At 37.2% G+C, this 23,979-nt stretch overlaps 1 protein-coding gene across 1 annotated transcript; it reads right to left on the bottom strand.

The window, feature by feature from the left end:
- Positions 1 to 1,308: 1,308 nt before the first annotated feature.
- On the bottom strand, positions 1,309 to 13,969 carry LOC149169791 (membrane protein PM19L-like). Its single transcript, XM_089425343.1, has 3 exons — positions 13,848 to 13,969; positions 13,449 to 13,669; positions 1,309 to 1,427 (listed from the first exon to the last, which is right to left on the bottom strand). Exons 1-3 carry the CDS (start codon positions 13,967 to 13,969, stop codon positions 1,309 to 1,311), a joined length of 462 nt encoding a protein of 153 aa, XP_089281469.1.
- Positions 13,970 to 23,979: the final 10,010 nt, after the last annotated feature.

The raw sequence follows: 23,979 nt of genomic DNA on the forward strand, positions 1-23,979 counted from the left end.
CACAAGTCTATCTGGACTAGTGTACAAGGAAATACCAGCCTGACAAAGATTGTCTCTATATTGTGTACAAGGAAATACCAGCCTGACAGAGATTGTCTCCATATGTTTCCCATTCGGCCTCTAGGAATGTCAGTATCCCAAAATATCGTTTGTGAGGCCAAGAAATGGTTGATAGAGGCAGCTGTTGACCCCTCCCAATACTGGCCAAATTGTTGGGCCCTTTCATATTGAGAAAATTGATTAACAAAACCAATAGGAGGTGACTTCTTGGCATACCTTTGATGGCATCCAACCCCACTTGAATTCTTTGTCCATTCCCTACAACCTAGCGTAGATTGTTGCATAAGTATGGGATCAGAGTCTTTAGACTCCACCAAATAGCTAAAATGCAAGACTTCGATGGAGTTTATGCTTGTATCCATGCCTCTAGCTCACCTCAAGAAATATACTTCACCATCATAATGGATTTCCATAGACCTTGCTCCCAAAATACATGCCAGAGACTAGTCATTAGGAGAGTGTGAATAAAGCTTTTGATATTTTGGATTCCCCGACCACCTTTATTTACAGGGCTAGAAATGAGATTTAGTCCAACAAGTGGAATCCTTTTTTTGGTAGCACATCCAAAACACAAAAAAATTTACCTAATGGACTCAACATTTTTTATAATAACATGAGAAATTAGGAAAATGTGCATCCAAAATATAGGGAGACCTTGAAAAATGTTATGTAAAAATAATTTAATTTTAGGTTTATTATTTAATTTTAGGTTAATTAGATGAAAAGGCACGATCATAAGATCATGCCCTTTCCCCAAAGGGTGCCCATGGTGGTATATAAGCCAGGGACCCTCACTGTAAATAATCATCATTCAATTCAATCAATTATTAATAAATAATTTTATATATATCTTTGTGTATCGTAGAAGTTTTTACTTCATCTGGTATTGGAGCGAACGGTCTTTTTGCCTGGCAATCACCAACCTTCATCTCTGCTGCGTCATCCGTCATCTCCCCGTTCTGCTACCACCTTACCATCCGCACCCCATCCCAATCCACCTACTCTACCTCTGTTTCCACTGTCCATAATTCCACTGCCATCGTAGTTGACCCAGCATTACTGACAAACCCCCGAGCTGCGTTATTCCCTCTGCTGCCCTTCGCCCCCGCTTTTGTCGACAGCCCCACCATATCCTTTTTTTCTACCCCCTTCGCATCTTGTTTTCCCCAATGTCCGCCTGTCCCTCCGCTCGAAATACTGCGTCCATCTCTCCGCTGTCTCCATCCGCCCGGAAGACTGCAACCTCCATCATCCCTGTCCGTTGTCCACAGTTTGTCTGCTGTCTGTCGGTTGTCTATCCGTCACCTTGCTGCCTTCCCGTCCGTTGCCGTGCTCACACCATGTCCCTGCTATTTCCGTCTGCTGACCTTGTGCAGATTTGAGCAAATACAACATCATATTAGTTAAAAAAAAAAGGTCACTGTCGGGAGGTAACCGTTCAGCGAGACGTAACTATCCACACGATATATATATATATATATATATATATATATATATATATATATATATATATATATATATATATATAATATAATTATAATTATATATAAGTTATATATAATATATAACTTTAATTTAGTTATAAGTTATATATATATAACGTTAATTTAATTAATTAATTTTTTTTAATTAATTAAAAAAACTTATGTCATATAATTAATTTAATTTAATTATTAAAAAAATAAATAAACTGGCAGATAAATATACACCCCCACAAACTCGCTCAATGTCGACAATATCAATCACCGATTTCAATAAAAGATTGACTGGAATGGATATTGAGGTGACTAACAACTCTGACGATGTCAATATGAGATTAATCGATCTCAAGGGTAAGTTTAGTAGGAAGTCTGATGATATCAAGAGGCTTTAGGATACGACAAATCGAATAGAACAACAAATGGATTAGAATGAGAGCCGGTCGGAATTGAACCAAAAACAGGCTTTGGCCATGTTGAATTTATTGTGTAGAAAGCATGATATTACACCCAAACAACTACTCCAAGAAGATGAAGAAAATCAAGAGCATTATTCATTAGACTCAACAAAATCAATAGATTTTCATAAAGTTGAATCTCCAAAAAAATCAGCGACGTCCCCACCAAAAAAATAGTAAAGCAACTTTTTCAAATAAGCAACTTTAGGATACATTTACCAATCAACATCCTTTTTTGGTTCAACCATTAGCGACATATCAAAAAAGGGCAAAAGTCAAGATGCCTAAATTCGATGGAAACGAAAAATACAATGTTTCATGGATAAATAAAGCAAAAGAATACTTCGAGATTTATGACATCAACGATGATGACGAAAATGGAAGGGGAAGCATATAATTGGTATATGCGGTGGAAAAAGATGATACACGCAATTAGTTGGAGGAAATTTAAGTATGCATTCTTTAAAAGATTCCAAGGTGTAAAAGAAGAAGAATTCTTTTCAACACTCATCAAAATTACGACAAAAAAGAAGTGTGGACGAATACACTCAAGAATGGGAGACCTTAGTAACACGAGTACTTGGGTTATCAGAGTCTCGTCTAATTCAATCATACGTCTCCGGACTTAAAACCCATTTACACGTAGAACTTGAGATGCATGACATTACATCAATAGAAGTAGCAAGATGAAAAACAAAAACTGCTGAGAAGAAATTTGAACAAATATTTTGGTCAAAATAGGAAAAAGCATATTCAAGATGAAGAGTACCCTGGTCTATGGACTCAAACAATACAAGATATGTTCCACCACATTGTTGTGAAGATGAAAAATCTAATGTGGAAATACAAAGGATAAAAGAAGGCAAATGCAAACGCTGTGGTGAGAAGTGGGACCCCAAGCATAGGTGTGCTAAGAGAAAATAATCAAAGAAACTATATAATTGTGAAACAACTAATGATTCAAACAGTGAGGAATCTGATATAGAAGATACAAAAGATGCCCCAGAATTCTCACCAGAATTAGATGATGGAAGTATTCCGTAAGTGTCACTATCAGCTACGATAGGTATATCACAACCTCAAACCTTAAAGTTAAAAGGAAACATAAAGAAAAACAACATAGTACTTCTCATTGACTCTGGTAGCACACATAATTTTTTAGATGCAACCATAGCAAAGAGACTCAATATTTTTTCATTTCCGTTACCAACATGAAAGTGATGGTAGCTGATGGTAAGAAGATTGAAATTGTGGGGAAATGCCATAAGGTCAAATTGTAGATTCAAGACTTTAATTTAGAGTCTCTGTTCTTCACGGCACCATTAGGAGGAGTAGATGTAGTCTTAGGTATCCATTGGCTATGAAATTTAGGTACTTATGCCGCCAACCATCAAGTAAATTCATAAAATTCAAATGGGGAGGTCAGAAGTACAACTTACATGAATTCCAAGCACCAAAGAATCAAATCGTATCATCATCTCAGATGATGAAGATGATTCAAAAAGGAGCACCCACTTATGTAGTACAATGTCACCAATTGGAAATGTTAGCTGCAAATATGACCAGCGAAGAGTCACCAGAGATACAAGATCTAATTTAGAAGCATGAAAAAGTATTTCAAGACCTACCTATGAAAATGCCTCCTAACAGGGAAATTGCATATACAATAGAAGTCAAAGTAGGGTCAGACCTCGTCAACATCAAGCCATAACGATATCCACATCACCAAAAGACGGAAATTGAGAAATTAATCCAAGACCTTTTAAAGTGTGGGATCATCTCGAAAAGTAGAAGTCCGTATGTTGCTCAAGTGGTATTGGTAAGGAAGAAGGATGGTTCATTTAGGCTATGCATTGATTATAGAGGAATGAACAAAATAACAATTAAAAACAAGTTCCCAATTCCATTTACCGATGAAATGTTGGATGAGCTACATGGCGCAAAATACTTCTCAAAATTGGACTTAAGGTCAGGCTACTATCAAATCAGGATCGGATTGGAAGACATACCAAAAACGACATTCCAAACACACGAAGGTCACTATAAATTTAAAGTAATGTCATTTGGGTTAACCAATGCACCAGCAACATTTCAAGAAACTATGAACAAATTATTTCGTCCACATCTTAGGAAGTTTGTATTAGTATTCTTTGACAATATTTTAATTTACAGTAAAACTTGGAAAGAGCACTTACACCATCTGGATAAAGTTCGTACACTACTAAAAGAGCATCAATTTTATGCAAAAAAATCCAAATGCACCTTCGGAAAGGAAGAAGTAGAATACCTTAGACACATTATATACCATGAAGGCATATTTAAGGTGGACCCTAATAAAATCAAAACTATAAAAGAATGGACCAAACCTGTTAATGTATCCAAGCTAAGAGGGTTCTTAGGTTTCACTGGATACTACCGAAGGTTTATTAAAAGCTATGCACATATAACTGTGCCTCTGACAAACCTTTTAAAGAAGAATTCATTTCTATGGGATGAGGAAGTAGGAAAGTGTTTTGAAAAATTAAAGGAAGTTATGTCTAATGCCTCCATATTGGCAACACCGGATTTTTCTAAACTATTTATCATTGAGTGTGATGCTTCCGGATTCAGAATAGGTGCAGTATTAATGCAAGAAGGGCATCCAATAGATTTTGAAAGTAGGAAGCTTAACAAAAGAGAATGCCTCAAGTCCACATACAACAAAGAAATGCTCGCTATTATGCATGCACTAGCTAAGTGGAGGAAATATCTTTTGGGAAGTAAGTTTTCCATTTGAACAGACCATAATAGTCTCCAACACCTCCTTCAACAAAAAACAGTTTCTGAAGAACAACAAAAATGGATTGAAAAAATTGCTGCCTTTGACATGGAAATACTACATAAAAGAGGAGAAGACAATGTAGTAGCAGATGCCTTATCCAGGAAAGATGAAGAACCAACACTACTGGCAATCTCGATTGTTGTTCTTAAATGGCTTAACGAAATTCGAAGTGATTATGCCAAGGATCCAAAAATCATGACAATAATCAATAACCTTCCCAACAACTCAAAATTTGAGTGGAAGAATGATATCCTATGGTACAAGAGAAGAATCTATCTAAATGCAAATTCCAAGTTTAAATTTAAGATACTCAAGGAGTCACATGACTCACCATCAACTAGACATGTAGGATTCTTTAAGACTTACTACAATGCACGTCAATCCTTCTTTTGGAAAGGAATGAGTCGCGATATTTAGAAGTATGTAGCAGAGTGTGACACATGTCAAAGGAATAAAAGTGAAAATATTACGACATCAGGATTACTTCACCCTTTTAACATTCCAAATCAGAAATGGGAAGAAATTTCAATGGACTTTCTCGAAGGACTACCAGTATCTAAAGGCAAGGACAATATTTTCGTAGTAGTCGACAAACTCACCAAATATGCTCACTTTATGGCAATCAAGAAATCATACTTAGCGAAAGAAATTGCTGAAATAATTTGCAAAAATATATATAAGTTACACGGTTTTCCGAAAGTCATTGTGAGTGATAGAGATGCCAAATTCAAGGGTAATTTCTAGAAGGAGTTGTTCAACCACATAGGAACCTACCTAAATATGAGTTTCGCTTATCATCCTCAAACAGATGGAAAAACAGAGGTTGTCAATAAATGTTTGGAGGCATACCCACATTGCTACACTACAGAAAAACAAAATAAGTGGGTTCAATGGTTACATCTCGCTGAGTGGTGGTATAATTCTACTTATCATACGTTAACAAAAGTGACGCCATTTCAAGCTTTGTATGGATATGAACCCCCAAAATGGAAGGATCTAGCTGTTGTCTAAACAAATCTACCTGCTGTTAAAGATCAACTAGAAGAAACCCAAAAAATCATCTAAATATTAAAAGAAAACTTGAATAATGCAAGGAATTGTATGAAGCAACAAGCAGACCGAAACAGAACCAAAAGAGAGTTTGAAGTCGGAGAATGGGTGTTTGTTAAGCTCCAACCATACAAACAATTATCCTTAAAACAGAAAGGAAAAAAAAAATTGGCACCAAAGTTCTATGGACCTTATCAGATCAACAAAGATATTAGCCAGGTTGCGTATGGTTTAAGCCTTCCAGAGAAAATTTGTGTTCACAACATCGTCCATGTCTCCTACCTTAAAAGGGCGCTAGGTGACCATCAATTAGTGCAAACAATGTTTCCATCCCTGGATGATGAGGGAAGGGTCATTCTAGAACTAGAAGGTATTTTATCTACTAGAGAAAGAAAGCTTCGACATCGTACAATGAAGGAATATTTGATCAAGTGGAAGGACTTACCCGAAGAAGAAGCTTCTTGGGAGAATGAATCATTTTGTCAACAACATCCATCGTTACGTATGATTTGAGGATAAATCATTCTTTCGAGAGGAAGGCAATGTTATTTAAAAATTATTTAATTTTAGGTTTATTATACGAAAGGTCATGATCATAAGATCATGCGCTTTCCCCAAAGGGTGCCCATGGCGGTATATAAGCCAGGGACCCTCACTGTAAACAATCATCATTCAGTTCAATTAATTATTAATAAATATTTTTGTATATATCTTTGTGTATCGTAGAATTTTTGCCTTCAAAAAACCGCTCAGACCATGATTAACTTGCCTCCCATAGATAACCATTTATGGTCCCATCTTAGCAATGCCCTCTCAAATTTAACAGTGAACCAATCCCAATTAGATATCTTATATTTCTTTGGCTTCAAGATGCATCCCAATTATTTGAATCCCAGGGATATTGATCGAATCTTCACCCCAAACAATGATTCTATGCCATTTAATTCAGATGAGTCTCCCCCATGAGAGATAAGCTCAGAGTTTTCATTGTTTTTGAAGAGACTTGAGGCCTTGTGGAAGTTCTGAAATATCTTATGAAAGGATTACCATTAAGAAAGTTTTGCTTCCCCTACACAAGGGATGTGGTCTACAAATAATAGATGCAATAATTGACTGTTCCTAGAAATCCGACATCCCTTAATCGCACTTGGTTCCTTCATGGTTTTATACCTTTGCTGAAAGCATTTATGATGAAGATACATAACAATGGAGACAATGCAAATCCTTGTCTCAACGTTTTTTTCATTTTGAAGAAATTTGTAGGCCCCCCATTGATAAGAACCACCATTGAAGCCGAAGAAATGCATGCCATTATCCATTGAATGTGCCTATCCTTAAATACAATTTTATAGAGAATCATAGTAAGGAATTCCTAATCAACATAGTCATATGCCTGATTAAGATCAATTTTCATAAGACATGATTTATATTTCCTAGATTGAATTGAGTGTATGCATTCTTTAGCAATAGCCACAACATTTTGAATTCTCCTATTGGACAAAAGACTGAATTTCTCCAACAAAATGTGAAGGGAAATGATCTTTTTGACACGATTATCAATGAGCTTGAACATCATTTTGTAGACATAATTACATAATGAGATTGGCCTATAGTCTGAAAGAGACTTAGAATTCAATTTCTTGGGAAATAGAGTTAGGAAGGCCGAATTGATTGCACCTAAAATACGTCCAGAGGTTCTAATTTCTTTTGCCGTCCTTACTAGCTCTGGCCCCATCAGGTCAAAGAAATGGAGAAAGAAATTTCTTAGCCAACCATCAAGCCCAGGGATTTTATCCTTGGCCATATCCTTGAGAGTTTGATGTAACTCCTCATCAGTGATCTAAGCATCCATCAATGTTGTGTACTCATCGCTGACCTAATTAGAAAATTTATTGGAAAAATCCATATTTTCTGCCATACACTCTTCCTCCCTGACGTGGAATTGGTTTTTGAAAAATAAGAATGCTCCCTCTTTAATCTCCTCGGATGAAGAAATAATGTGCCTTGTCCCATCTTCAATGACTCATATTGTATTAATTTGTCTCCTCTTAGATGCAGCGCAATGGAAAAATTTAGTGTTTCGATCTCCACCTTTAGTCCATGCCAATTTGCTTTTCTAGCGCCATTCTTCCTCTTGCATGTTTAATATTTTGTATTTTTTAGACACCATATCTAAGATGGCCCAATGTTGCTGTTCAGAGAAGAGGACAAGGGAATTTGGGTCCAATGTAATGGATATTTCGTTGTCAATGAATAAAATTTCATTTTTGAGCTCCATCCTGCGATTTTTTATCCATTATTTGACCAATTTTTTTAGACGTCAGAGTTTCTCCAATGATCCCGCTATCGTATTGTTCATATCATAGATAGTAGGTTTAGACCATGATTGATAAACTAGATCCATAAGATTATACTCTTTGACCCATATTAGATTAAATTTGAAAGGAATCTTGACCTCCTCCAATCGCCCTGCCATTCCAAAACAATGGCATCATGTTTTGAGATATCTGAGTAAAAAGACCAGGATTTGACATGTATCATCCTATGGAACAAAAAAGAGTCCATGTGATATTCCCACTTAGCAATATTGCTAAGGGAAATATCAATCTTGCCCAATTTTGTCTTATTTCATGTTTTCACCTAGGAGATGTGGGTTCAGAGGTCCCACATGAATTTTGGGGTTAAGTGGGGTCCCAAACATTGGGAACGAAGGGAAATATTGCGGCTCTAGTGGAGTGTGGGGACCACCCCATGGAGAATTATGGCCCACATGTGGAAGACACTCTCATTGGAGTGAAGTTGGTGGGGAAAGTCGATCTGGGCCCACGTAGGCATTTTGGAGGCTCTTTAAAATATAGAGAAAGAGGCACTCATTTTGGTCATTCATTCATCTATTCAAAAATCGTGTCTTTGACATAGCACGCTTAAGCTGAAGCCAAGTCTGTAGTGTTGTTTAGCAAAGAGTGTCTCCGAGCGTAGATATCAACCCTTGCTTCGGTGGAGTTCAAGCGTTATCCCAAGGAAGGAGTCCTACCTATACCAGTTTGTACCAGCTGCGGGGAGTGCGCATTTGTGGAGAGGATTGGCAACAACATTATAGGGACTACGCAGCTCTTGGAGAAGGCACACTTGGAGGTTGTGGAGTGAAGGGAGTTAGGGGATGAAACTTGAGGTGAAGTCCGGGGAAGTGTTGTGGGGGCTTTTCCAATATTTTGGCGGAGCAAAAAACAATACATTTGCTTCAGGTTACATCTTTATGCTTGTGGAGGAGGGCCAAGCATTTGGGCGTCAATTTTCGAGTGTCAGAACTAGGACGAACTCTTTCTGGGTTTTTATGGGTTTATTGAGGAGAGGCCAAGATTAATTTGGCATAATTTTCTGATTAGATTTTAGGGGTCAAACAGGGGCCCCAACTCAGCCAAGAGCTATATTCCCTAAGGAAAAGTTGGGCCAAAATTCCAAGGTCAACATTTGGCCAATTCCTTTCGTGGGTTTTTGTGGGTTATTGGTGGAGAGTCTGGGGTTAATTTCCCAAAATTTTATGAGCATCTGAGGAGGCCCTAGCAGTAGTTCTTTCCAGCCAACAACATATTTTCTAGGTAGTTTCAACACATAGCCAGGAGAGAGCAACATTAGATTTGAGAGGGATTTCTTATTGTTCTTTTGGGCTTAGCTAGCTTGCCTTGAGTAAGCCCAGGTGCACTTTTTTAAACACCACATTGTACCCTCTTATTTATTAATAAAATGGCTCAGATCAACGCAATTCATGGAGATTTTTGGTTGTTAAATGTGCTGTAAAATTTTGTATGTGTTTCTGCTATGTTTTATTTGTTTAACATTGTATATTTCCATTATGAATATTACAGTCCATCAGGAATCTGTTTAATTCTTTTTGCAATTCTCTCATTCCCCAACCTACCATTGTGAAATGTTGGCCCCAAAGGGTTAGGGACACTATCATGGAGATCCTTTCGACAGAGGAGATTGAAGAAAAAACCTGTTAAGGGATCCATTTTTTCTTTGTGTCCCCAACACTCATTGGTGTGTGGTGTGAAATTCAGATCCTCAACCACAATGAGAGGATGTAAATCCAGGATGCTATAGGAATCAACTAGATCCCATAAAGATTTGCGATTAGAGTATGGAGCATATAGATTTAATATATGGAACCTGCAATTCCAACCAGGACCATGGCATGTTAAAGTTAATCTAGCATTGATTGTATAAGTCTGAAAAGTGAAATAGGAGAGATCCTAGATAGCTGTGAGACCTCCCAAATTTCCAAAGGAATTGGAAGCACAACCATGCCATGATAGACAAATGGTGAGTAGGATCTCCAATGCTTTCTCTTTGGACATCACCGTTTCTTGAAGTTGAACAATAGACAAAGTTGTAGTTCTTATGTGATATTGAGGAATACTTTTGTCGGGGCAGATCCCAACCCTCTCAGGTTAAGGGACTTTAGCTTCATTGAGAACTAGATGACACAAGGAATGACGCTCTAAGGTCCTCATTGTGAGTATCATCCCTCGATTCATATAACTCATTTGAAGGTCCCGGATTGAAAGATGGAAGAAGTGTCTCCTCTATTGCTTCAGAAAACCTATGATTCAATTCAGATTCGATATCTCCAGTAGGAGTATTTTTTCTGTATTTTGGCTCTTTTTGCCTGCATCGATTATGATCCAATGATACCGAGCCACCATCCTTCATGGATAATCTGCTAAGATATGGATTTTCTTTATATAAATTGGTTCGAGACCCAATCCAAGAAAATCCTCTAGGGTTGGATGTCCACGTCCACCGATAAAGGAGACATATTTGTGTCAATGATATTCTTGTTGCAAATTGGTGATAGCAGAGATATTCGACTAGATTTGTTTGTGGACTGTACAACCTCTTTTCCTTTTCTTTTTGTAAGATTCCTAAAAGGAGACTCCCTAGATTTCTCCTTATTTACATTCCCATATTCTCCATTCACTTCAACCATTGGGAATTCTAGTGCCTTTCTTGAGTTAGGAATTGGTTGCTCTTTTTGTGTAGATGCCTCAAAACTAGACCATTCTCCCGATACAAACTTGCTCAGATCAGGCCCCTTATCTTGCCAGCGTGGGTGTATATTGTCCATGATGAAATCCCTAGACAGCCACATCCTATCCCCACAGCACATCTGACAATTGGCCAAAAGATGCCCTGTTTTGTGGCATTCCAAGCACCTAAAGGGGATTCCCCAATAATCAACTTGTTTTCTGATAGAGAATGTTGCCCAACATATGTCAATTGTAGCTTGTAGCCCCCCAGCTAGGTTCACTTCCATCAAGAACCAACCAACCTTCTTATCAAGAAACCTCATACAACCATCATCGACATAGTAATTTACCTATTTTGCCTGCAATTTCCTTAATAATGGCCTTTGTTCATAACTCCATGGGGAAACCAGATAGTTTAGCCCAATTGATTTTTCTTTTTGTAGTTTCAACCACAGGGTCAAAGCCAAGTTTCCAATGTTGGAGGGTCAAGAAACCTTGGCCTTTAGCCCATAGCAAGCTAGCATTCTTCGCTGCATCCTCCTCATTTAAAAAATGGAATCCAAGCCACTCATTGACCATCGCACTGAACTTCGGCCGATAATCGAGGAGGGATGTCTAACACTTGTGTGTCAATTCCTTCATCTGAACTTTGTTCATCTTTATGAACTCCCACCTCCCAAGTAGCATACACTTTCTGAGCCATACCACGTTTTCCCAATCTAGATCAACTCCAAGGATTACTTTATGAATTTCCTCATGGGCCTTGATTGGCTTCTTGCCTTTATCCTTGGTTGTTTTCCAGTCTAATGATTTTTCTTGGGCATAACTACTTGGGCTAGACTCCTCTGTCGATCCAAATGGGACCTCTCTGCCCCTAGCTAATCCGAAAGTAGTATTGTGTTGATACTCGCCAAAGAACATACCTTTTTTCCCCTCCTTCCCTGAAGGAGGATGTGGCCCATGTTTTCCTGTATTGGAATGTTTTTTCCTATTACTCGCAACAATTTCATTTCGGGGTGCCACAATGACTTCTATTAACCTTGCCACATCGACATCCAAATCCATAATTGGGCATTGGGCCTCCATTTGGATTATATCTACTTCCCACAAGGTCCAAAAGAATAATGAGAGTAATGCAATTCACAATCTTGATCAACATAATCTAACTGGTTGATCTAATGGGGAAATAAAAAGAAAAATCAAAACCTTATGAACAATATTCGTGATTGCATAGCACCAATACTTAACTATTGAGACCGCCCTGATTAATGTATTCTTCCTACCAATCACCATACAGAAAAGAACCACCAATCATAAAACAAAGTCGTAAGATTGTCTTATTCGAGGGCCTATAAGAAGTTCACACCTGGCACCAGTAGATGTGGTTTGACAAACGGTCAATATCCACCAACCTTAGGTCGTAGTCTAACGAGACTATTTTTTTTGCCCTAAAAGTTATGAAAATTCCGGCCATATTTTGAGAATATCCAGCAAAGATTTATTGTAAATCCAAGTTACAATGGTTAAACTTCAAAATTTTAAGTGCCCTAGACGTTTTTGATGGTGCTGAATCCATTTTCACCATTAAAAACATGATTCAAACACTGTCTCTACAAGGTTTTTTGTCTTTTTTTTTTGCCTAAATTCCAACCACATTTAACCATCGGTGCCATTCCTCTGCCTCGTAAACGACTCCCCAACCCTACTCAGTGATGTCCAATCTTTATTAAGAATTTAACAAGTGAATACGATTAGATTTGGGGGCCCTTCGAAACCCGATTGAATGAGTGGGGCAACTGGACAATAGATTCATGCCGCCAGACCAATATACCGCCGCCATGTCCTTTGAACCCATTCCCTCTGATTGGACACAAAGGTTCAATATCGAACCAATGAAATTTCCACTTTATTCTTTTCTCCGAATATTTTTTTCCTTGTACTGCGGGGTAGGTCTGCCAGATATTACCAAACCGTAAATGGCTTTGGAATGGCCAATTGTTTACAGTCCATCAATCATTTCAAATCACTTGTGGGATCCAAAATGACGGAACCAATCCCTAACTTGCAATCGATATATGGATAGTGGAATTTCAAATATACCTAGCACCACCAACCTTCATTAATTGCCAACGCTTAATCTAGAGACTGCTACAACATCGGTTTAGGTTCGAATGTGGGGGTCAAAAGTAACCAGAAAATTTCTCTAAGCTGTAAAATCCAATAGTTCTGCAACCAACAACTGCATTTTAACCATTTCTCTGCTAATCTGCACGTTGAAGTTTCCAAACTTGTCACATGTCGGTTCTTCTCCCTCGGGCTTTTCCTCTAGGATCTGTTTAATGGTTTTTGTTATCTACATCCTTATGAATCAGGACTACGTTAAGATATCAATTAGGGTATCAATGTCCATTGTCAACTCAATACTTCCAAATCACTTGGATACAAGACCCCAGATTTACAAGTAGGGGAGTTTTCCACTAAAATTCAGCTTTGGCAACCAAACTATCACTCTGCCGGTGAATATAGTTCATATATATATATATATATATACTATAGTTTATAAAAATATGAGATAGCACCCAGGCCGTAATAGCAGCTGATGCAGTAGCGGCCAAACTCTTTTCTGACCATAACCTGATATGATTCATCCCAGAAATGCAAGAAGCCGCTCCCACCACGCCTGCTATTAGCGCAAAGATGACCATGAAGCCCGTAGCAGCGTTTCCCATCGGAAAATACACCCAGAAGGGGTCGGGAAATGGAATTCCAGGCCTACATCCGCACCATTACATTATTTTCATTTATTCTGTTCGTTTCTATTGTAGTGAGAGAAACCAGATGTGTTTTACAATTGAGAAATGCAACATAATCTATTCTAGAACTTACACAACATAATCTAATCTACAATTTACATTAAATATGATGCTAAATAAATACGCATACCTATAACAAGTGCATTTTCATCGCTTCGTTAATGGCCCATCCTGCGGTTCCACATACGATTGCATACATACAGAAATTCAAAACCAACAGAAGCCGTGCAATCGGTTTGGATTCTTCCCTCTTAGCCATAATTAATTAATTAACGCGCAAACACACAGAGACATATATGTAGACTGCTTTCAGCTCAACTCGTAGGCTACGAAGGAAAACGGACCCCTTCAAACTGTAATGAAAGTTGAAGGACAAACTGCACTTCTTAAAGAGCGAAGCAGACAAAAGGAATGGAATATCTCATGATCATTCGAGAAAGGAAAGGAGGAGACGTGGCGTAGATGTAAGGATAAATGGACGCTTTTGTTTTTTTGGTTTATAATATTTTGTAATAAACATCATCCGGTCATATTTGTCAAATCTCGGGCAAAGGAAAATGAACTCGGAGGGTCATCCTACCTCATCACAATTTTACAGAGCTGGTCTCATGCACTCAACTTGAACTTCTTATTGATGACGATGACGTGGTTTATATATATGATATCATGAAAATGCTTTTAGATATAAAGAGTAAATGGACAATTTTTTTTAAACGTGAGGATGATGACGATGATGAGCCCAACAACAATGATGACAAGGACATGATGATGATCAACGATGACAAAGACAATGATGATTTTGAGGATGATGACCACTGCTACGACAAAGGATGCTGACATGATGATGACGTGCCATCTTATCTCAACACAATTTCACAAAGTTTGTCACATTCACTCAATTAAACTATCAACATGATCACGACCACGATGAAGAAAATCCACTAAAAGCTATATGGTTTATTGGATGTTATGAAGGTAAGAGATTAATCAAATATTTTGAAAATTAGATATGGATAATTTAAGACAAAGTGCTTTTCTCTTCAATTTTCTTACAATCACATAGGTGACAAACTCTTTCATCTCATGGCATTTTAGGAATTGACCAAAGCATAGTTTCATTATGAAGCTCATGAGAAATAGTTTATTTTTTTTAAACAATAATGAGTACTTTTTCTATTAAGTCTCAGTCCATACACTACAAATACTCGGGGAATTTACACTTCAGCTACATTAATGGGCATCAATTTTGACATTTTCAGACTATCTAGCCATGCCCACTTGTCATCACTAACTTTAAAAAGTAATAATACTCTTGTTATTCAACTAGTGCAACCACGACCAAACTGTGACAGAAGGTAAATGCAGTAGAAACCAATTATTACAATTGCAAATTAGATGTTAGGATCAGCTAGGCAGATTATGTTAAAGTCCATGCTCATTTCTTCTGGAGGGGTGCTCGGCTTGGCCATCTACAACTGAAGGTCCTCTATCATGCTTCTCAATGCCCCGACCTCATTCTCTAAGTGGATTATCTATTTTGTTTTATATCTACGGTGTCTAAATTCTCACATGCAAATTCACTTTGTTAATGCAACAATATTTGCAGGTCATATATTTTTGCTCTTAATTCGGCAGTCTCTCTATCACATTATTCACAGACAAAGAGGACTGGGGATGCAGAATTAGGATAACTCCTTTCAATAGCCAAATTCTTGAAGGTGCTTTTCACGACCCAACCTGAGAATGCTTGCTGACGACCTTAGGAACTGGTAGCCATGGAGAATAAACTTCGCAAAGAAGAGACAAAAATGTGAAGGGAGAGATAAAGGAACTTAATTGACCCCCAAATAGAGTTGAGGAATTCTCTTCACTTGCCGAGATTCTCTTCATAGAGACAATTTCTCGGAAAAGGGAGGCATAACCTAGACCAAATAGGTGAGTCACCCTAGATTGAGATGCACCTACCTTCACCATAAAGAAATTAAAAATCCATACCCTTACTAGCTTTTGGTCAGACTTGTCGATAACCAACAAAATGGAGAAATTTAAATGGCCCCAATGTGATTCAGAGTATGAGAAATTCACGTCACCCGTCGAAATTCTCTTCACAGAGCTAATTTTTCTGAAAGGGGATGCACAATCTAGAGAAAATAGAGGAGTATCCCTAAGCTTAGACACTCCCACCTTGACCACAGAGAGATTAAAAATCCATACGTTTACTAACTTCTATCCGGACCAGTGAGCATCGAACATTATGGAAAAATTTAAATGACCCCAAGGTGATTTATAGAATTTACCTTGCTGATACCTTATGCGGAGATAAAATATGGAATCCGAGCCACTAGGATCCCAAGAAGCCTCCATCATCAACCTGGTGATTGAGGGGAATCATTCTGCATGTAGTCTGAGCCTCAATCCATCAAGCGGTCTAATCTTGTCCAAAGGGACTAAATGTAGCTCTCTGGTTGAGGGAATTCGTATGAGGAGAAATTGATGTTTCCTGAGATGAGTCTTGATCAGTGAGGAAGGAAGGAATTTTCTCACACTTGCATGCAAATTCAGCTAGATGAATGTCACGTGGGGATGGTTGAGAATGCCTTGTGTCATGATGAAGAGAGAGGGGATGATCATGGTCTTGAGTGGAGAGGTACTACATTTCGATGCCAACAAATTGAGGAGTAGAGAGTTGGTGGGTTATGAGGAGTTCATGGGGGGGATAGGGATAATGATATTATGCTTCCTTTTGGGAATGAGACTAGAAAGATAATTATAAATGAGAGCCAAATCCATCATAACCCTTAGGGGATAGGGGAGAAACCTTCAACACCATTAATTTATGTTTGACCTTCTTTCATTTGGCAAGCCTTGTTTTCCAGTAGATCGGCCTTCAAATTTAGGTTCCTTAGGATATGAAAGGATTGAGAGCTAGCGAATGAGAGGAGGATACCTTGGGCTCATTGAAGCATCTGATTTAGCTTGTTATCCTGAGAGATGGAGCTTGCTCGCAAATGCCTTATGACAAGAAAATAGTCTCCTAGGATTAAGATGTCTCTAATTCCCCTCTTTTGGGCTAAGAGGAGCCCAGTGTAGAGACCATATGCATCTGCCTGATTATTTGACTTTCTTCCTAATCCCCAAGCATACATTTTGACTTTTATTCCTCTGGGATTGCAGAGAATCCCTCCCCCTCCTGCTAGCCCTAGCTCATGAGAATTAATTATAATCATGGTAATATTCATTTTCTTTTTAACACTAGTCAATACAAAGAGATGCCTTTGTTTTTCAAGATTGGGATTGGGGTTTATCATTAATTTGTAAATTACCGTGGAAATTCCATTGGATGGTTCATCACAATGCATATACTAAAATATATCAAAAAAATATGAAACCTACACTATGAGAGTTTATTTCTCCTTAGATTTATCGATATGTTAATTTTTTTTTATTGCATATGCATGCAAATTAAAATTATGTATAAAATACAAAACAATGAAATAAAACTCATAAACCACAAGTGACATAAAATATAACCTATAAAATTCTTTAGGGAGAAAACCCACTTGGAAGGTGAGGTTGTTCTTCTCTCTTTCTCTAAATGGAAAATGGTTGAAAGTACAAAGAAATGGGGTATGTGGCCCATGGGATGCTACAATGCACAAATCCTCTTTGTTTTCTCTCTCCCTATCCATTCTCGGCTACTTTGCTCATCTATGGAACAAAATGCACTAAAAATACAATAGTAGTATTTAAAATTATTTCTACTAGCCAAAGCATTGAAAATATGTCTAATGATATATTGGATCATGAACTACCCGTGTCATTGCTAAACTAACCATCGAGAATAAGCGGTTGTACACTCCTCTACTTATCCTAGAAAATCCCACTGGGAGTCAATATCGATGGATTACACACAACAACATGACCAACACAAGGTTCCACACAAGTTTCAACTTGGTGATAATGTGTGGTCACATTTACAAAAGGGGTTCATTACATACCCCAATAGGAAGCTCAAACCACTCTAATATTGAATTTACTCAATCACAAATGGTATGGGTGAAAATGATTTTGAATTGAGCATTCCCCAGCCTTTCCTTGGCTTGCACCTAGTGTTTAATGTGCAGTTGCTTCGACCATATTTCCACCTCTACTGGACACCTCAAAGGCATCCAAGGAATTGCCCCCCATAGAAATTAATCGTGTTTGTATTGAAATGAATAAAATGGATCATAGCATGGACACCAAGACAAATGATACTCGCAAACAACACATACAACTCTATTAAGTTGTGAAAGCAGGGCAACTTATTCACTAAGGAAAGTGGCTCACCATGAGGCAAATTGAGTAGATGTTTCCCCATTTGATGGGGGAACTAAATGCAATGGAGAGAATTTCTTGCTAAGAGGGAAGGACTGATTTAGGTGGATATCATTGGCCACCTAACTATTCCATAGGCTCAAAGAACAATTCTCGATTTTGGTAGTTTTTCTACAATATTTTTTTTGGTCGTAAAATTTTGGGGCCATTTTGAAGACCTAAATGAAATGTTTTTGACATGTCGAGGGACCAGGTAAAATCTTTAGGGTTTAGCTTGGGCCCCAATAAAAATGTATAATTCTCATCTTGATCTTTCCAGTAGGCTACCAAATGCATTAAAGTGATATCCTAGATAAACGTTATGACCCCATGAAGTTGACATACCAACTAACCCCATCATGAGAATTAGTTATAATCATGGCAATATTCATTTTCTTCTTAATGCTAGTCAAGTTAGAGAGATAATTTTGGTTTATGAGATTGGGGTTGATCATGGATTTGTAAATGTCATGAATATTCCATTGGAAAAATCATTACAATAAATATACTAAACATATATTAGAAAAATATGTGATCTACACTATGAGGGTTTATTTTTCCTTTGATTTATGAATTTTTATTTACTATTTATTATGTATGCATGCAAATTATAATTATGTAGAAAATAGATAACAATGAAATAAAACTCACAAACCATAATTGACACAAGATATAACTTGTGAAACCATTTTGAGAGAAAACCAAAATAGAAGGTGAGACTAATCTAATCTCCTTCTTTGAATGGAAAATGGATGCAAGTATAAAAAGTGAGGTCTGTAGCCCATGGGATGTTATGGTGCACACATATTCTCTGTTTGTTCTCTCCCTATCCACTGTCAGCTACTCTACTCATCTGTGGAACAAAATACACTAAAGGAGAGTGGAACCCCTTTCCCTCCTTGTGGCCTAGTTATAACACATCCTGATAGCCTACTAGTGGTTAGGGCTAACTTGGCATCCTCTCAAATCTTGGTGGTCAAAATAGGAAGATCAAGTTCTGGGTGGTATAAATTTTGCATACAGACTCTCATGAGGTGATTCATGCTGCATTGAAAAGGTATCTGTTTGTAGGAAAACACTATTGAAAAGGTTCAACACTTAAGAAAAAAATTTACCCCCTCCAAAACATGTCATTTAATTCCTCAAACTAATTTTGAAAATTTTTAGACTGCAGTTCTCCAATTTGGGAATGACTGGTAAAAATGGTCCCACGATCTGATTCCTCCACGTTTTACACTCTAAAAGCATTAATATGGATGAAAAATAATATAATGATCTAATATGGATCACACCTCCCCATTTTGGAAGGCTTTTGGTTCCTAATATATTGTACTAAATGAGGTGAGGACATTTTTCCTTCACCTTCGCTCAGGTGTACCATTTAGCTTTGCCTTCAAGCTTTCCTTTCAACCCAATATACCAAAGGTCATGCTACCCTTGTCTTGTAGTTTTGGAACTATTATGCAAAACTATATCCTCTATGAACTCTACCTGAGCATCTAGTGCCAAATATTCTACAAAAGGTAGGATTTGTCTCTCTTTCTAATCTAGCATGGAAGGCTCATAAATTTTTTAGATTCTACATTCACTAATAAGTAAATGTGCATGTTTGGAGGTAGAATGAGTTTATAGGAATTATCTCTCACCCTTTCTAGTATCCTAAAGGGACCATATCACAAAGCCTTTATTTTTCTTACGAGGACCCTGTAGCCTCTCCTTATTCAAATATATCCATACTTTGTCCCCAACTTGAAGGACTTCTCTGTTTTGTGCTGATCATTCTTGGCCTTATATCTTTCCTTTGACTTCTGTAGTGTTTTTTGTGACTATATATGGATTTTCTTGATATTTTCAACAACCTTTTTCTGCCCTTAAAGCATCCCTTGGAAGATCCTTCGTTGCTTCTCCTTTCTATCCATATGCAATATCCAAAGGTGAAGGTATAAAATTTCCAAAAACATCTTCCAAATGGGGACTTACCAGTGGAAGTGTTGTTATGAGTGTTGTATATATACTAGATTTCCGTCCCAAGTCTTCGAATATGACTTTGATTGTAACCCCTCAAAAGATACACCAAAGTCCTATTTACTATTTTTGTCTACCCATATATGTATGAATGGAATTCTTTAGACCCTTTTAACTTAGTGTACATATTATCCCACAATGTAGTCCAAAATGTGTTGTATTAGAGGAAATTTCGGCCTAAAAGTGGCCTCCTAAGGAAAAATAATAAAATAATAGTTAAAATAATAAAATAAGAGATAAATTTTGGAGGGAAAATATATATTTTTTTAATTGTATTTTTGGCTTAACTCCCTATAGTTTTACTCAAATTTCAAGTGTAGACACTCGTTGGATGTGGAAATTTAATTCCACATCCAATGCATACCCATTATGCATACTTTTGAGAAGGCCCACATTGATATGTATCTTCAATTTTTATCAATGTGAGTCTTCTCAAAAGTATGTGTAATGGGTACTCATTGGATGTGGAATTTAATTCTGCATACAACAAGTGTATACACTCGAAATTTGAGTAAACCTATAAGGAAATAAATTAAAAATAGAATTACAAAAAATAGTTTTTTTTTTTTTTTTCTTTTCCGACCAAAATATTTACATGTACGTTTTTTAAATTTAATGTATTTTAATTGGTTTACATATTATGACATGGAAATTACATGCAAATTTCATGGACATTTTTAGGCTGAAATTTCCTCTAATGAGAAATATTGTATCTCTATTTGAAAGGATGCCCCTTCATATCCCAAAGTGAAAAAACCAATTTCATATCATCTTTCCTGCTTATGGTATTTTTCTAGGCCATTAGAACACACATCTTTCTAAACCTATCAACTTCAATGAATAGTTAGACATGTCCCTTCATGGTTGTTTGTAAGCCTCCAACAAAGTCCATGTATATGTTTTCCAAAAGAAGATTGGGTACATATTAGGGATGATATAAGCCCTTCTTCCTATTACTAAGCTTGTTGGTACAGCAAAACATGCATCCTATTATGAACCTAGCTTGAATCTTGGGCCAATACACATATCTCTACAAGTTGGCCATTGTCTTCCCTTCATCAAAGTCCCCTGCAACCTTAGAGGTGTAAGCCTCTTTAATTAGTTGTATTCACTCACCTATAGGATCATATAACTTATCCTGACTGTAGAATAAATTATCTTGGATATGGTAGTCAACTATGTTGTCACCATTTTGCATATGGATCCGGATTTTCAACTATTGAAACACCTCCTTGAAGTCCTCCTCCTTGGAATATCCCTCATTATATGCATCATGGGTGAATGGATCCATGTGCATCAAAGTTCCCAAAGCTGTGATCTTTGATTTGGGTGGTCTTTAAAGCATGTCAGCCAACGTGTTTGTGCTACCCTTCTTATATTTGATCACTAAATGAAACTAATGTAGAACCTCATCCACTTATAATGCCTATTCTATTGTAGCTTACTATGGGCCTATAAGTATCATAGTAACTAATTATTTAGATGGATTACTATCTCGTTTCCCATCAGATAGTGTTTCTACTTCTTCACAACTTTCATTTGGGCATAAAGATCCTTATCATAAGTAAGGTAGTTAAGAACCACCCAATGAAATACTTCAAAATTATGACATACTTTCCTTCCTTTCTACATCAAGACTACTCCCATAACATACCCACTCACATCTGTCTCCACTTCAAATGGATGTTGCAAGTTCGGTAATTCCAAAATTAATACTTAATTGATCTTCTTTTTTAACTCCTCAAAGGCCCTTTGTTGACCCTTCCCCACTGTAAACTCTTACCACCTACCATTATGGCATGGAGTGGTGTTGATACCACTGAAAGTGAGACTATGAATATACTCAGGTACTGTGCTACACCAACTGAAACTCTTGATCTTAGAAACATTAGTAGGAACTGATCGGTTCATGATGCCCTCTACCTTGGTAAGATTTATATTTGGTTCTCTTCCACCTCTCACACACTCCAAATACATCAAATACTATTGTACAAAATCAAACTTCTTTATATTTTCTATAAGTTCATACTATTTTAATGTCTCTAGAACTTGCATCAAATGTGAGATGTGCTCCTCCAAGGTGGCACTGTGTACTAGTTTATCATCCAAATAGAAAATAGCAACTGATCTATGAAAGGGTGCAAACCCAAACGGCCTCATATGATGGAATAAAACAGAGATGATGGAGTAGGAGATCCTATGAAGTCGTTTCTCGAAGAAGCACTGACGTGATAGAGGAATGAGATGATTGAAATTTTTTCCTAGATCCTTCGATAACTAGCAACAACGACTGATGAAACTTCAACATGTGGTAATTTTGGAGGTATGAAACACTTCAATGTACAAATTAACTTTTATATCCCATTATGCGAAGGCCAAATAGATGCAGATTCTTTGGAGAAATAATTAAGTTTGTTATAGGGATATTACTTTGTTCAAAATATTTCCTTAAATGAGAAGATCACATTCACACTCCTGAAAGTCGTTCCCCATGTCAAACATAGGTGGGCAGGTTACTAGGAGAGACACAATGAAGATGATTCTATTATGTTCAATGTATGAACAACTTGGGCCACCTTTTTTATTCCCTTAAGGAGGAATTCTACCCTATAGGAACTATGATAAACAATACAGAATATGGAAAACTCTACCACAATAGAGAGACCAAATGTTGCTATAGTACACCAGTAACCTCCATACCTTACTATTAGAGCTAGGTATTAGAGACTCTAAGTGGAACCCAATATTGAACTGATGTGGTGGCCTACAAAAGTGCATTCAAATGGATATGGAGTTCCTAGACATCTCCTCATTGGGATCCACTTATCGATATGTTTTCAAAAATGAGAAAAAATTGAAGCAAAGGAAAAAATAGTCGTTGGGTTATACAAATCCACCACAATAGAAACCTAGAAAAGGAAACCATAACTCACAAAATAATAGAAAATAAAGGATAATTAACCTCATGAAAACAAACCCAAGTTGTAGATGAAGAACGGTAACATGAAGTAAAAAAAAGGACACTAGAAAGTGGTGTGAGTTCCACCAAAAGGCCTTGGCACAACACTAATGAATGCTTCGTGAAAGAATAATTATTGGTTGAGGTTAAATGAAAGGAAATACAATATAGATTTGATTCCAATCTAGAAAAATATTAAGGAAATTGAATCATCAATGCATATCCTAGCTCTACCATTGCAAACATAATTCAAATCTAAATAATGCCCTTTGGAGTGGTTGGTCATTACCTTTGGCTTGACTAATGCTCCAGTAATTTTCATGAGGATGATGGTGTTATGAAACCAACTCACAAAAAGATAGAAAAGATAGATGAATGCCTTAGAAATAAGCCTCTTCGAGGGGAAAACCTCCTTTAAATTACACAAATGAAGAATTCTTGGATGATACAAATGACAAGACCTACTTTCTATATATAGGATTCTATGGGGTCATAATATAATCAGAGCCAACATAATAATAATAATGTAAGGGCACAATAATAACAATAGTGGGCTTCTACGAGGCAAAATAATAACAATATGGGGACTACATGGGCACAACAATATAATAAGGGGGTTGTACTAATAACAATAAGGGGTTACACTAGTAGTATAGGGACCTAAAACGCCCCTCTCCTTCAAACAGTGTTGTCCTCAACACTTGAGTAGTTGTTGATGCTTCTGTATAAATTCTTGTCCTTCTATGTGGAATCTTTAGCGGGTAAGTTCTTCCACTTGATGAGATACTCTGAAACTGATCTATTTCGTAGCTGTCGATTTCTCGGTTCTGTGATTGCTTCATGTTCCAATATGATTTTTCCTTCCTTGTCAAGTTCTTGCAATACTATTTGAATTGGGATATTCTCCAACTTTTGAATTATTTCCCACT

Source organism: Pinus tabuliformis, chromosome 4_2 (genome assembly GCF_031772625.1).
Source record: "Pinus tabuliformis cultivar Carrire ecotype Pingquan chromosome 4_2, CPIR1, whole genome shotgun sequence".
NCBI classification, from domain to species: Eukaryota; Viridiplantae; Streptophyta; class Pinopsida; order Pinales; family Pinaceae; genus Pinus; species Pinus tabuliformis.